At 35.6% G+C, this 16,981-nt stretch overlaps 1 protein-coding gene across 2 annotated transcripts in view; it reads left to right on the forward strand.

Moving 5' to 3' along the window:
* The window catches only part of LOC134817272 (regulator of G-protein signaling 12-like), a 45,213-nt gene that overhangs the window by 11,921 nt on the left and 16,311 nt on the right, over positions 1–16,981 (forward strand). For both annotated transcript variants that reach the window (XM_063826413.1, XM_063826417.1), the window contains exons 6-8: positions 4,038–4,117; positions 5,551–5,630; positions 5,781–5,853. In XM_063826413.1, the coding sequence (XP_063682483.1) occupies positions 4,038–4,117; positions 5,551–5,630; positions 5,781–5,853 (233 nt within the window). The remainder of the gene's footprint in view (positions 1–4,037; positions 4,118–5,550; positions 5,631–5,780; positions 5,854–16,981) is intronic.

Raw genomic sequence — 16,981 nt, forward strand, 5'->3', positions numbered from 1 at the left:
AATATCATTTAAAATGCTAGATTCTACGGTTTTAGTGCCAGTAAAATAAACGTGGTTATGGCGTACTATTATAGTGATATAATACCATTGTATTTTGTAATAAAATAATACTATATGCCATGCTATACTGTATTAATTAATAGAATCAAATTAATGTTTACTGCTCATATAATGATTAACAAACCAACACGAGGAAGGTAGCTAACCATGTTGAAGAGGTTGATCGTGAGTTATACGAGAGTAATATTATAATACTTGATTATACCTTGGCTGTTGAGTGCTACGGGCTATAATGCCCGACGTTGACCGGTAATTATCGGTTACCAGTGTTCACGACTTTTCGGGGATATAATTCCCGGAAAAAATTATAAAGCACGTACAATTCCTTTATTTTTAACTGATGATCACAATCTTATCATATTGATATATTAGATTGATATTTTGCTATTAAATTGTTATTATGATATAACATTAATATTATACCATGATTGTATTAATACTGTAAACAATTGCACCATTATCATGCTACGTACGATAATGTCACTCCTTTATTGCGCGACTCTTAAATAACTTATCTTGAGTGGTTTTAGCTAAATAATCTTTTAAGCAAGTTTGATTATTGTACAAATATCACTACTATAGAGTGATATTAGCACTATACAATGGAGTGATATTAGCACTAAACAATGGAGTGATATTAGCACTATACAATGTAGTGATATTACCACTATACAATGTAGTGATATTAGCACTATACAATGGAGTGATATTAGCACTATACAATAGAGTGATATTAGCACTATACAATGGAGTGATATTAGCACTATACAATGAAGTGATATTACCACTATACAATGAAGTGATATTACCACTATACAATGGAGTGATATTAGCACTATACAATAGAGTGATATTAGCACTATACAATGTAGTGATATTAACACTATACAATGGAGTGATATTAGCACTATACAATGGAGTGATATTAGCACTATACAATGGAGTGTTATTAGCACTAGATACAATGGAGTGATATTAGCACTACACAATGGAGTGATATTAGCACTATACAATGTAGTGATATTAGCAATATACAATGGAGTGATATTAGCACTATACAATGGAGTGATATTAGCAATATACAATGGAGTGATATTAGCACTATACAATGTAGTGATATTAGCACTATACAATGGAGTGATATTAGCACTATACAATGGAGTGATATTAGCACTATACAATGGAGTGTTATTAGCACTATACAATGGAGTGATATTAGCACTATACAATGGAGTGATATTAGCACTATACAATGTAGTGATATTAGCACTATACAATGGAGTGATATTAGCACTATACAATGGAGTGATATTAGCACTATACAATGGAGTGATATTAGCACTATACAATGTAGTGATATTAGCACTATACAATGAAGTGATATTAGCACTATACAATGGAGTGATATTAGCACTATACAATGGAGTGATATTAGCACTATACAATGGAGTGATATTAGCACTATACAATGGAGTGATATTAGCACTATACAATGGAGTGATATTAGCACTATACAATGTAGTGATATCAGCACTATACAATGTAGTGATATTAGCACTATACAATGGAGTGATATTAGCACTATACAATGTAGTGATATTAGCACTATACAATGGAGTGATATTAGCACTATACAATGGAGTGATATTATCACTATACAATGGAGTGATATTAGCACTATACAATGGAGTGATATTAGCACTATACAATGGAGTGATATTAGCACTATACAATGGAGTGATATTAGCACTATACAATGGAGTGATATTAGCACTATACAATGTAGTGATATTAGCACTATACAATGGAAGTGATATTAGCACTATACAATGAGTGATATTAGCACTATACAATGGAGTGATATTAGCACTATACAATGGAGTGATATTAGCACTATACAATGGAGTGATATTAGCACTATACAATGGAGTGATATTAGCACTATACAATGGAGTGATATTAGCACTATACAATGAGTGATATCATCACTATACAATGGAGTGATATTAGCACTATACAATGGAGTGATATTAGCACTATACAATGTAGTGATATTAGCACTATACAATGGAGTGATATTAGCACTATACAATGGAGTGATATTAGCACTATACAATGGAGTGATATTAGCACTATACAATGGAGTGATATTAGCACTATACAATGTAGTGATATTAGCACTATACAATGTAGTGATATTAGCACTATACAATGGAGTGATATTAGCACTATACAATGGAGTGATATTAGCACTATACAATGGAGTGGATATTAGCACTATACAATGGAGTGATATAGCACTATACAAAGGAGTGATATTAGCACTATACAATGTAGTGATATCAGCACTATACAATGTTGTGATATTAGCACTATACAATGAGTGATATTAGCACTATACAATGAAGTGATATTAGCACTATTACAATGGAGTGATATTACCACTATACATTGAGTGATATTACCCACTATACAATGGAGCGATATTAGCACTATACAATGGAGTGATATTACTACTAAGCAATGGAGTGGATATTAGCAAGGTCAGAGTAGCAACTAACAATTGTACGGGTTTGCTATGTTAAGACATAGGAGAGTGCAGTATTTATTTTATATTTCGACCGTTTACACTGGATTAGATTTACCGCTTATCTTTACCGGCTGTTTTCATTCCATATTATGGTGTTCGAATATTACACATATAATGGAGCGTTACTTTTCCATGATTATCAGATGGAAACTTGTATTGGTACATATACATACCGATTGATTGATATACAATGTAGTGAATTACACTATACAACTCGTTAGTGACTTATCACTCTACAATGTGTGAAAATAAGTTATACACTCAAGCATGATGTGATGTTATTATACTACAAAGCATTTAGTACAATATGGAGTATTTATTGTGTTACTAAGGTACAAGAACTCAAGATATCATCACATTTAACTTCAATCGTTAATGCTTTCGCTAATCTTAGTTTCGCATAGTTCAATGAAGTCAAGCCTTCATTCACTTACTTCAATCGTGTATGCTTCGCTTCAATTAGTTTTCGCATAGTTACAATGATGTATATCAGAATACTGAATAGCTGCAATTAGCACAATTATCCAAATCGTATAACTATTACTGCCAATTTTGATTATTTGATTGGTGGTAACACATATAATCGCAAATAGATCGCTAATATGCTCGATAGTGATGCCAGTGCAGCTACATCAAACGATTATGATATATCTTATCATTATATGTTGTGATCATATTGCACTATACAATTTGGAGTGATATTAGTACTACAATGTGTGATAATTACCGGCATATACAGATGATGTAATAAACAACAATATAACATCACTGACTCCATGGACGATATAAGGTATATAAATGTGCTTCGATTTTTTTCGCACAATTACGAAGAATCAATCCATACTCACGTTTACATGGATGGTCATCGTAATTACAGCACGCGCACAGATTTCAGGACTATTGATGATTACCATCTGAATAGTCACGCATTTCGAGTAATGTAATAAATTTTGCACTATACAATGTAGTGATATTAGCACTATACAATGGAGTGATATTAGCACTATACGATGTAGTGATATTAGCACTACAATGGAGTGATATTAGCACTATACAATGGAGTGATATTAGCATTATACAATATTGTGATATTAGCACTATACAATGGAGTGATATTAGCACTATACAATGTAGTGATATCAGCACTATACAATGGAGTGATATTAGCACTATACAATGGAGTGATATTAGCACTATACAATGGAGTGATATTAGCACTATACAATGGAGTGATATTAGCACTATACAATGGAGTGATATTAGCACTATACTTTATTGAACCTGGTTTATTTTGCACATGCAGAACGTCACACTGGGAACTGTTTTACTGTTTACCTAACTACAGATGTAGAAAGTTGTATTATATAACAAACATCCCCTCCAACAGGGCACAAACACAAGGTCAGAGTAGCAACACACATTGTGCGCGGGTTTGCTAGTGTTTACAGACATAGAGATGATGTGCAGGTATTTATTTTATATTTCGACCGTTCTAACCTGTATTAGGTTTACCGGCTCTTTCTTTACCGGCTCGTTTTCTTCCCAATTTGAATTGGTGTTACGAATATCAACAAGATAGATGGAGCGTTTTACTTTTCCATGATTCTTTCAGAGAGTTATGGAAAAGAGAGTAAAACCTTGTATTGGTACATTTACATCACTGATTGGAGTGTGATAACGTGAGTTACATAACTCGTCAAACTCGTTATGTAACTCGTTTTATCCAACTCGTCAAACTCGTTGTGAAAATAATGTTATCACACTCCAAGCAGTGATGTGACTGCTTATTATACTAGAAAGCATTTAATACAATTTGATCGGAACTCGGAAGTATTTATAGTGTGTTAATAAGCCGACAAGAACTCAAGCCTTCAGTCACATTTAACTTCAATCGTTTATGCTTTCGCTTCAAGCTTCAATCTTAGTTTTCGCATAGTTCAATATGACTGTATTTCAGAAGTTCTGTGGAACTAGTCTTGCAAATTAGCACAATTATTCCAGTAATTCAGTATAACTATTAACTGCCAATTTTCTGATTAATTTGATTGGGGTGGTAAACAAATATAAACTCAGCAAAAGATCGCTAGATAGTGACTGCCCAGTGCCCCATCTACATCAAAAACGAATATGATGAATCTTATATTATATGTCGTGATCATATTAGACATCGTATATAGTTCAGATATAACTACTGCTCAGTGCTCATGCTGTGATAAATTACCGTGCATATATTACTGATGATATGTAAAAAACAACAATTAAACCACTCTCTGACTCTCCGTTGGCCGATTTAATAAAGGTTAAATAAATTTGCTTCAGATTTTTTTCGGCACTATATTATCGGGAAAATCAATCCCATACCTCCTACCGTTTTCTTGATTGAGTCATTAGTAAATTACACGCGAACGCGCCGACAGATTTTTCAGGACTATTAAGATGATTACCAGTCTGAGTAGTCACGCATTTCCGAGTAAATGGTAACGCATCCCACAATTTTACACAAGAATAAATTGCAACCATGCGACTCATAAACAATACTCCAATCCGGATTTTACATGAACTTATATTACGTTAAAAGGCATGTATGGAGCTCTGTGTGTTTGGTTGTTCTGGGCTTGTCTTTATGCAAGTCCATGTTATGGTGGGTTTGTTATTTTCACTTTTTAAATTTCTATTACTCTTCCACAGAAGCTTTGACGTTATCCTTTCAGTTAAATTGCAGATAATTCCGAGAATTTCTTAAAATACGTCTATACGTAAATGCTATTCTAACGCTTCCAATTTCCATCTAAATGGTTTATGTGTGTTTTCAAGCGAACTCTCTGAATAAATATGGAATGTAACGTATCTATTCGAGTAAAGAGAGATAAAGAGAGATAACAGCTATTAATTGTTTTCAGGTAGACCAAACCAAGACAAATTCTGACAACATGGACACTGAATCTGTATTTTACGATAACACTGATATGGACACGGCCAGGTATTTCCTTACTTTACTTTTAGATTTTAAAGTTCATTTTTATTGTTAGTCTTATCATGTAATCTGAGAGTTATTTGTCTATACTAAAAAGTGTAAAATATGTTAAATATGTTAAATATGTTAAATATGCTGAATTCTCATTCCTCTCAGGGGAACAAGACAGAGTGTTCTCTCGTTAAACTCCATACAGTACGATTCCATCGCTCAGTTCGCTGAGAATGTGGTTAGTACTTGTATTTATAATATAAGTTTATGATTTTACAAAATATAAAAGTTTTGTCGTGGTGTTGTGCAGTTCGTATTGTCTTGAGGCCTGTAAATATTGAATTTGAGATTAACTTAAATTGTTAGATAACATTTAACTTGATAAATAGAGAGAATAAGATCGACGGAGGAACTCATCGCTATTCATTTTATTTATAGCATTATTACAGAATGACATTAAGATTGAAGTTTATGAGAGAGTGTGTTTTCGTCTTATTTGAGTGTTTAAGGCTCGAACCATTATAACATTATCCCATATATGGAATATTCACTGTTTCGTGCTATCTATTCTGCAGAATCAGGCCGGGGGATTAAATTTAATTAGATACCGGTTCAATACAATACTCTGTAAGCTTTGTGTTCACTTAATTACCCTTCTTTGTTATTTATCTTCTTTAACTTGCTCACCAAGTCTCGCTGGGGAGAATTGGTATTTGGTTTTCCTGCCCTTTACTCTGCCAGTATCGCGTAGTAGCAGAATACTTGTATTTGATCACTCGGTAGTCTCGTATTTTTAATTTGCAGTTGCTCGCTTGTCAATCTAGCAACTGTCCGAGCAGCTGTCTCTCAATTTGGGTCTACATAGATGGTAAAATGTAACGCGCTATCAAATCATTGAGCAAATAAGAGCGCGAACGTATGTTTATTCGCGCGCTTTTCAAGATTTGTGTACACGTTTGCTTTTTTTGAGTGGCCGTTATCAACGGGTTATTATTTATTAACGGGCTCTTCAACGCCAGTAATCTCCGGAGAGTTCAGCGTCTTCTCTCTAAATCAGGAAGATTGTACTATCACGTTGCACCAGAGCTTGGGGTGGATTCTACTATCCGTTAAAAGTTATACAGATCTTTTCTTCGATGTCAAAATCAAGGTGAATGTCAGATATTGTTAGTTTGGGATCTAACTTCTTTGGTTCTATTGACTTTGAATTGTCGTTAACTGACTTTCATTTTTGTGTCAGAGCTCTTTCATCTTCTTTCATGTCATCTTCAGTTGGAAAACTCAGGACTGTCGTGCCATTACTTACCCATTCATCTTTAACTCGAACACCTTTAAGAGAGTTCTTCACGTCCTTACGATTGGGTAGTGATAGTAGTCTCTGTATCATCCTCGTTCACTGTGACTACCAAGAGAAGGACTGGGAGCACTACGTAAAGACAGGGAATGTCACCTAAACGCACGGGGTTGAAGGACACGTGCAACAAGGACTTAGATATTCAAGATACCTGTTTAGTTTCACCATTCATGATGTTGTAAAACGGGAAGACTATCCAAAAGCACATTTGAAACCTAAAAATGGAGATATTTAGCCTACAAATCATTTGTGAATTTGATAAGTTCCCAAGATTTGGATAGAAAGGTTCGGTAAGTACTTCAATCATGTGTTGCGTTGGCGATCCGGGAAAAGTTTCCAAACACAGATGGATCAAGATATACGGGTTTTATATCGGAACTGATGATGGACATATTTTTCCATGAACTCAACAAGTAATTGTTTGTATCAAGAAAGAAGTATGTGTAATGTAAGTTAATTTAGGTAATAGGTTTTTACTAACGTGTATTGTTATTTAGAATTTGGTAATTGAACGTTTTTCTTCGTACAACATTACACAGCAATACGTAAAGTTATAAGACAATTATTAGACGCTTGTGTATATTTTTCACATTATACAACCACAGTGGTCGAAAGATAAAAGTCAAATCTATCATTATCAAGTGTCGTTAATTTGAAGATTTTATCAATTAAATTGGCGCCATTGCACAGGAATTAAAGGGTGCATTTTAATTTCTGTTGCGGTGTCTAGACTGACAGTTAGCCGCATTCCAACAATTTAGAACGATCTTCCTGTAACTTGCTCGAGGAGGATCAGAGTAGAGATCCTAACGCTGATTTTAAGGAAACAAGAAACGTTTTACTAGCTTTTATGGCAGCTGTTATATTCTGTGTGAGTTTAGCTGGGATTTCCTTTATCAGACAATAAACTGGGCTTTGTTCAAATTGCTTGAATGTTAAACCTCGGGTGCATTCGTCTTATATTCGAAGGTACATGATTATTGGAGGTGATTTGGTTCTGAATCTGTACGTCAAATCTATTGAGGTGTCAAAACATCCATTATTATTATCGCTAATGTTTCAATTTTTTCAATACCGACGACAATTGACAAATTGGCTAAATTTGATTTATGTAATCGTAGATACAACTTTTTATTTGTGCACAGTTTATAGAAGAATTTTGAGCGAAAAGATAATCAGACATGTTCTAAATCTCACGACCATTCAGTTTATCTTCCACTGGTCGCAAGTGTGACGAGTTCCTAATACTCCCTATAATGTCACACAAGCTTATTGCAGCGGACGCCTTGAGATTATATTGTACTATCGTCTGAGAGTTAGAGACAAGTATTTTTAACCTGTTTTCAGGGAAGATAACTTTCTATTATGACCATGAAAAGATCTAGACTTTGAACTCTAAAAGGATCGTTAGAATCTATAGCGATGAAAAATTGTATCGAAAATAGCCATTATCACCAATAGTCATAGTACTGTTAGATAGTTAGATTCAGCAAGTTATTAGAATATGAGTATGCAGATCTGAAAATGATACTACTGAAGGAGATAAATCATTGATTAATCGGATTTTATTTGCATATTATTCATAGACTCAGTTTGATTTCGTGTTGCTGATAGTTCAGCGCCAGCAAGGTATAAGTAATGAAATAAGCTAAACAAGTTTGTATACCCCAAAAACAACGAGAAATTTGGATTTGGGGATGGGGCAAATGTTATTCAGAATCTTCGAAATATTCATTCTAAACTCACTTGACGTTCATTGGGTATTATTCACATAATATAGACTATAGAGCTATATTATAGACAACATCCACTACTCCTAAAAACAACCACCCACCTACCATGAGTACCAGCGCTGTGAAAATTCACCCCATGAATCATGATCACCAAAGGCTGCCTGTTTTAATGGACCTTTCTTATCATGAATTAGCTCAAATTTTGATAAAAATTGATAGAGAGATTTGGTCTATGTTCTCTTTATACCAAGATTATTACTTTAAACGGAAGTGAACACAGCTAATCTAACAGTAAAGCTAATCTAACAGTAAAGTAGTCGACACAATTCCACTAATAACAAGCTCAGTGCTCACACACATATATATAATATATGAGTGAGAGATAATGTAATATATATTATATATAATATATATTACATTATCTCTCTGAAGTCTGATTATAAATGTAAGCAGCCTACTTGATTAGTATTGACAGGGCCACCCACGATGTTGCTTGTGGTTAGTCTGAGGTTACCAGGGTTACCATTTAGTTGGATATTTTGAGAGTATGGGTAAGTTACCATAGTTAAGGTTATAGTGCCCTCCCATGAAGTGGTAACTCAAGTAGTGACGATAAAGGACAATATTCGACCAATGTTATAAATATTTTATTGGAAGTGTAACACTCATTCGTTGTCTGATTCTTGTTCTAGTAGTACTAGTAGTGGTGTGTCACTACTTACCTGTACTAGTGTCCTTACCTGTACTACCCGGCCTCGGCCAGGGTAATCCTTGTGTCTTGATATTCATATTTTACAGTGGACTTCCTTAAAAGATTAGTAAATACAGCTAATATTTGACATGAGATGAGAAGCTGCAGCTTGTTTGAGTCACGTGATATTGTCCTCAGTATGATATACTATTTAAAGTAATAACATACAATATATTATAATATCATATCAGTAGAACATCTTAGCGACAACCTGTGCTGGTACATGAAGATAAAAGCCAAGATTAACTAGTAAGTAGTATTAATGGTTTGTTGCAACTACCTTTCCAAGAAATAAGCTACGAAATGACAGAGCTATTGTTCCTAGAACTGGTCACACCCTGTTGGCTTCATCAACTGATTGTATCCCACTTATTTCATATTAAATATTATATTCATCAATATCACGTGTCTCAAGCTACGGTTGCTTGGGGCACTGTTTAATATTGATACGCTTAACCAAGGGTGTGGTTTCAAGCATTGTTAGTTAGCAGTTAGATATTATCTTTGTGGAAATAGATTTATATAATTATTTTATTAGTTTCCCTAGTTTGGCAGAAGGCTGTCTTTGTGCCGGAACTTATACAAATTTAAGATTTATCTTTCTTTAAATGAAGAATTCCGTTATTTAATTTGTCTGAACTTTGGAGAGGTAAAGTAAGTAAAGTAAAATGTATGACATAACATCATCGAACATGTCCACAAAATATCATCGCATTATGTCAGAAAGTCAGAAATTTTTTGGCATTTAAATCTCCGACATTATTAAAATTCTGGATTTATCATAAATCATTTATGATGAGTTGCTTAAGGGGGGGGGACAATGGATATTTTTTTGTGAAACTTGATTTCGAGATAGCAGTTGACCAACAAACTAGGACCAGTGACCGAACTTTTGAGGGGGTCCCGGACCCCAACCGCCAAACGGTGCCCGCGGGGCAGCCACGCCCATATTTGGTCCAAATTAGGCCCAATTTAGCCAAATACCCTGAACATGCCCAAAACCAAGATTTTAGGTGCTCTACTTGTAGCTAGTGGTCTCCTGAACTCGTATATGAAATTTCATCAAGATTGGACAAAAAATGACTGAGTTATGGGCCAAAAACCATATGCCCATATTTGGGCATACGCACCAAATTTGGTAGATTTCGTCCAAATATATTTCGGGCAAATATCAATATTTTTAAATGAAACTTACTTTATATGAAAGGTAAGCCTAAACTACATATTCTCTATCAGGTATAGCTTTATATCTGTTTAAATGTGGATACTAAGGCGGAAAACCCACAAAAAATGAACTAAATTGCTCGTATCTTGGTTCGCGATATTCGCGGAATTGATCTCATTAAAATTGTAACAACTCAATCAGTTTTCAAAATTTTTCCATGAAATTTTTGGAATCGACTCGAAATCGCATTTCCACCTTATTTTGAGAACAGATTTTTGATTTAGGCCTCAAAAAAAATTTGGCGGCCAAATTCTGAATTTTGCCGGGAAAATTTTGGAATTTGGCCGCCAAATTTTTTTGGAGGCCTAAATCAAAAATCTGTTCTCAAAATAAGGTGGAAATGCGATTTCGAGTCGATTCCGAAAATTTCATGGAAAAATTTTGAAAACTGATTGAGTTGTTACAATTTTAATGAGATCAATTCCGCGAATATCGCGAACCAAGATACGAGCAATTTAGTTCATTTTTTGTGGGTTTTCCGCCTTAGTATCCACATTTAAACAGATATAAAGCTATAACTTACAAAGAATATGTAGTTTAGGCTTACCTTTCATATAAAGTAAGTTTCATTTAAAAATATTGATATTTGCCCAATTTATGGGACGAAATCTACCAAATTTGGTGCGTATGCCCAAATATGGGCATATGGTTTTTGGCCCATAACTCAGTCATTTTTTGTTCAATCTTGATGAAATTTCATATACGAGTTCAGGAGACCACTAGCTACAAGTAGAGCACCTAAAATCTGGGTTTTGGCCATGTTTAGGGTATTTGGCTAAATTGGGCCTTATTTGGACCAAATATGGGCGTGGCTGCCCCGCGGGCACCGTTTGGCGGTTGGGGTCCGGGACCCCCTCAAAAGTTCGGTCACTGGTCCTAGTTTGTTGGTCAACTGCTATCTCGAAATCAAGTTTCACAAAAAAATATCCATTGTCCCCCCCCTTAAAGTTAATATATAATGCTTATGATCAACATCTTCTTGGGTGGCCCTATTTCGTCTCATATTTTTCACATGGTTTTGTTTCCCAGAAACTCAGGATATTAATGTTATGCACTGTGAGCTTGCCTTGAGAGAGTCACTGTGTTGACTACTCCTAGATAACAATAAGACAAATAATGTGTTTGTTTTTTATTCGTTTTCTCGTCTATTTAATGTAACGATTCTCGTATAAAGATATATAGACAAAGCCTCCGATATCAATTCATACTTCTAAACCGCGGTACTGTGTTAAAAACATAGTTTTTATCTCGTTAGAAAGTTCTCAATGATATTTCCAGTCATTATGTCCGTTTTAAATCCACTTGGTACGACAGTACGGTTTCCATGACAACAGTAGGGTTTCTGACCGAGTTTTTTAGCCAAGGACAGTGTTATTGTTTTTAAGGTTGTTGACAACTTCCATTATTGAATATTGATACTGATAGTAACCTAGTAACCAGCTGGTTACTAGGTTAATAGCTGGTTACTAGGATACTGATAGTATAGACCCTGTAGGCCGTAGGGTTGGTACTTAGTGGATCCTTAATTATTACCTCCTCATTTCAAATGGTTTGATGAAAGGAGCTAGTTAGAATTAGGCTCCAGCCTTTCTCAACTCTGCTGAAAGTAGCGAAATCCGTAACAAACGAAATTTTAAGAAGTGAGATAATAATTCGATCAAATTGCTACCGATTTAAAAAGGAAGATTACCTTGAGCGAGTTACATGCGAGGAAGATCTTAGATGATTTACATTTCAGTTCCAGATATATTTTATTTTTCTTAGCCATATTTTTTCACCTTTCTTTTGAGATGGACCCAGTTTGTTTTTAAACCTTTCTACTTTCTTGAAAGAATGCACTATGAAACAACTGTATAGTTGCACTATGAAACAACTGTAAACTGTAAAGTCGCACTATGAAACAACTGTATAGTCGCACTATGAAACAACTGTATAGTCGCACTATAAAACTACTGTATAGTTGCACTCTGAAACAACTGTACAGTCGCAATATGAAACAACTGTATAGTTGTATAGTCGCACTATGAAACAACTGTATAGTCGCAATATGAAACAACTGTATAGTTGCACTATGAAACAACTGTATAGTCGCACTATGAAACAACTGTATAGTCGCAATATGAAACAACTGTATAGTTGCACTATGAAACAACTGTATAGTCGCACTATGAAACAACTGTATAGTCGAAATATGAAACAACTGTATAGTCGCACTATGAAACAACTGTATAGTCGCACTATGAAACAACTGTATAGTCGCACTATGAAACAACTGTATAGTCGCACTATGAAACAACTGTACAGTCGCAATATGAAACAACTGTATAGTTGTATAGTCGCACTATGAAACAACTGTATAGTCGCAATATGAAACAACTGTATAGTTGCACTATGAAACAACTGTATAGTCGCACTATGAAACAACTGTATAGTCGCAATATGAAACAACTGTATAGTTGCACTATGAAACAACTGTATAGTCGCACTATGAAACAACTGTATAGTCGAAATATGAAACAACTGTATAGTCGCACTATGAAACAACTGTATAGTCGCACTATGAAACAACTGTATAGTCGCACTATGAAACAACTGTATAGTCGCACTATGAAACAACTGTATAGTCGCACTATGAGCTCCCGATATCTTACACTGAATACACGTCGTGGTAGAAATAATGATATTGTTGCAATATCTTGATTGAAGGTCACATACTAGCTATATTAATATCCGAACAGCTTGTCGCCCTTACACTCGTCTCTCGGTGACCCTGCCTTGCTTTCTCTAGCAGCTTTTTAGTCTGTAGTATAAAAACTTTTCTTGCATATCGCTAAGTTTGTTTTTTTATCTTGCGGATAACAACTTTTCTTCTGGTTTCTTCTTTCTACCACGCTACCCCATGAGAAGATCGGTGGATTTCTTTCGGAGAGGGGTAAGTGTGTTTCTTTGTGAGAGGGGTAAGTGGGTTGGAACATCCATATTTGACTCCAATCTATTTTATTTATCCTACTACGATCAATAGCTGTTGTTTCCCTGCTTTTGCGTCACACACATAACCATCAATTTCCAAACTCTGATAGTTACCTTTCTAGTATTAAACTGTGCGGGAGATGGTTTCAATCGCGACCTTCCCGTTTAATGACACTGCATAATATTACATATTATACCTATATTATGTTAATATAGAGATAATAATTAGCCTACCTCCTAACCTGCTAACGTCAGATTCCGCAATGTCTGGGAATATAACTACTACATAATCTGCTAATCTCGCGATATATTACTTAAACTGCTAATCTTGCCGGTGGTTTAACTACATTCAACATGCCGTAAAGTTGGTACTTAGTAATATCTACAAATTTCCTGGAAACACTGGAACCACTAGTTCTAGTTGTGGTAGGCACTAGGTACTGGTAGCAGCTTGTGGAGAGGGTAATATGTAGCACCCTACAGCGAGAGCAGCTGTTAAATTAATAACGTAAGATTAGAAGGTCGTGATTCTGGGTAACTTGTGCTGTATAGTCGTCAGTATAATGAGAGAGAGGCAGCCGTCAGTATCTCAGGTAGGGGTGATTAGCACCGTCAGTTTCCAGGAAAGTGGTAGATGCTACTTAGAAACCGAAAAATCTAGTGGTTCTAAATGTCAACTAGCAACTCGTTAAACTGCAACAACCTAGCCTCTAGCTCGTTCTTCTGTTATAACATTGCTTGTGTCTACTGTCTGTCAAATATATGCAGATATCTACAGTTGTCCGAGTGTCAGTGGTTTCTTTTCATCCTGTAGAGTACTACAACTAGTTAAACTGGAGAATGTTGGCTTGTTTCCTTGTTACCGTGTTGTTTTATACTCGTTCTAACCCGTGCCACCCACCACAAGTCTATACAGCCCTGGTTCGGAGTGTCACCAACCTGCCCGCATGTTTGTTTTTAGCCTCCTAAACAGGAGGTTGTGATTTTGAATATGTTTCAGCTGTCGTCAGCTTGGTCAGGTCAGCACTTGAGCTCGCAACCCTGCTGACATTCTGCAATTAGCACTTGTTGTCCGGCCGAGGATATTACTTCATAATCTCCATGAATCTGACATGTTGCGCTGTCCAACTGCTACATGACATCGTTTTAATTTGAAAGAGCTCCAGACACGCCCCTTCCAATCTTAATTAGGGTTCAGTTGGGTTATTCAGCCACTTTCAAGCTTTTGCCGTCAAGGTTGTGATTGAAATCTATTTGACTATTTTTAATTAACGTCCCAATTTTCACAAATGTTCCCACAATCCCTGACCTCATTGCTGTCTTCACTTTTAGGGATTATGGGAACATTTGATAAAATGACAGGAAATATGCCATTTCACACTTTATTACTTTATCCTTTCGTAAATAGGTTGTTAGAATCACTGGCACCGCCCCTGTTACACCACCTTTACTCCAGTTTCACTGCTTGTCACTTTGATCCAGTAATTGCCATCTGCCATTTCTTCCTCACCTTTTGCGATGACCCCTTTCTGGCTTCCGGGACAATTTTTGTATAGGTTTTTTTGATTTCCAGTGTTTTTAGCGAACATGGCTTATTGTGCAGAATAAAGACCGGACTGAAATATTTTATCTTGCACTTAATATCTGGGTTATTTTTTCAGCGTATGGATTATTTGCTCAGTGTCTACGGTATTTACTCAGTGTCTGAATTGTTTACTCAGTTTCTGGTTTATTTTATCAATATCTGGATTACTCGACACCTGCATAATTTGATCAGTACTTGAATTATTTACCAAGTATCTGAATTGTTTGCTCAATATCTGAAGTATCTGCTCGGTTTCTCAAGTATTTGCTTGGTATTTAGAATATTTGCTCAATATCTGAAATATTTCCTCAGTATCTAAAGTGTTTGCTCAATATCTGAATTATTTGCTCACTATTTGAATCATACGTGTATGACCTAATGTCTTGTAAACCACTCTGCTAATGAAATCAGAATATTAAACCCTCGCAAGTAGGGTTACCGAATCATAAAGTATTCTGTAGTATTTATATTCGGTATTCGGTCGACCTAATATACCCCGTGATTCAGTATTCGGTCGACCTAATAAACGGACCGAATAGAATGTATTCTGGTATTCAGTCCAAATATCGAAGAATTTTAAAAGCAGCATATTAAACCATAGATCACAGTCAACCCCACCCTCCCTGATCCGGGTAATTGCACAGCTGACGAAATTTCAGCAGATTGCTTGCGCCGCGCCTACGCAAAACCTTATATATTTTTAATATCGTCAACATCTAGCTTATAATACCTCCAGCCTGCCGACCTTTATTGCTTTTGTGTCATTTTTCTTGTCGAAGGAAGTGTTGGTTGGATGGCGCGATTAGTAGGATTGGGGGAACTAAAGTGTAGTTATGAGGCGGAAAGTTACCCAGGTGTGGGAACCACGGGCGCCTCATTCTCCTTTATATTATATAAATAGTCAATTATGAATTACCACAGCTCCCTGATTTCCAAATAAGGTATAATTCTATAGTCTCGCCTATCATCAGGACTCGCATAGTCGTGTCATTTCGGTGTTCAACTGGGCGAGCCTTCCTTTTGGTTGTGTTCTTCCAGCTTTGTAGTGTCCAGCTTTAACTGTGCGAGCCTTTCTCCAGGTGCCGATGTATCTGGAAAACTGATAATGTTTGGTGATATACATTCCTCTTTAAAATAAATAGGCCTGCTCTGACATCTCTCGTGTCCTCTCTAGGTACATAACATAATGACGTATCCAAACCATCTCCTTCATGTCGCTTTGACATTTTCAGATTTCGGAGCGTTATGATCAAAATGGTTTCGGCATTTTAATATTTGTCAGAGTCTGACAAGTTGAAATATTAAAATGATCCCATTTTCGGTCTAGTGAGTGTTCTCGAGACTAAGTAGTTTAAAAGTTGACAAAGATCATTAAACTTTTGAAATTGTCTTCAGTTGTTAGATTGGAACATCTTCATTTTCTGTACTGTTAAGAATATTTTGACTAATACTGAGAATACATAAAACTCAAAAGCGAACTTTTATATTTTCTGAAGCTGTTTCAGTGTCCTCGTTAACTTGTGCGCGTTCCATCTCGTGATCACTATTACTCGTATTATTTTAGCGCGAGCACATTCAGACTTTTAGCACGTGTCTCTATGTGCGAATGATTGTGCAATTTCGTATGAATGATAAAGCAAGATTCTTGGATATGTGTCCTTTGTTGACATGTTGAATGCATTTAACACAAATTATACTATAAATTAGACAACGCTTTAACAAAACTCTCGTTTCAAAGGATTCCACAT

The sequence above is a fragment of the Bolinopsis microptera genome, chromosome 1 (assembly GCF_026151205.1).
Source record: "Bolinopsis microptera isolate Bmic1 chromosome 1, MBARI_Bmic_1.0, whole genome shotgun sequence".
In the NCBI taxonomy this organism is placed as follows: Eukaryota; Metazoa; Ctenophora; class Tentaculata; order Lobata; family Bolinopsidae; genus Bolinopsis; species Bolinopsis microptera.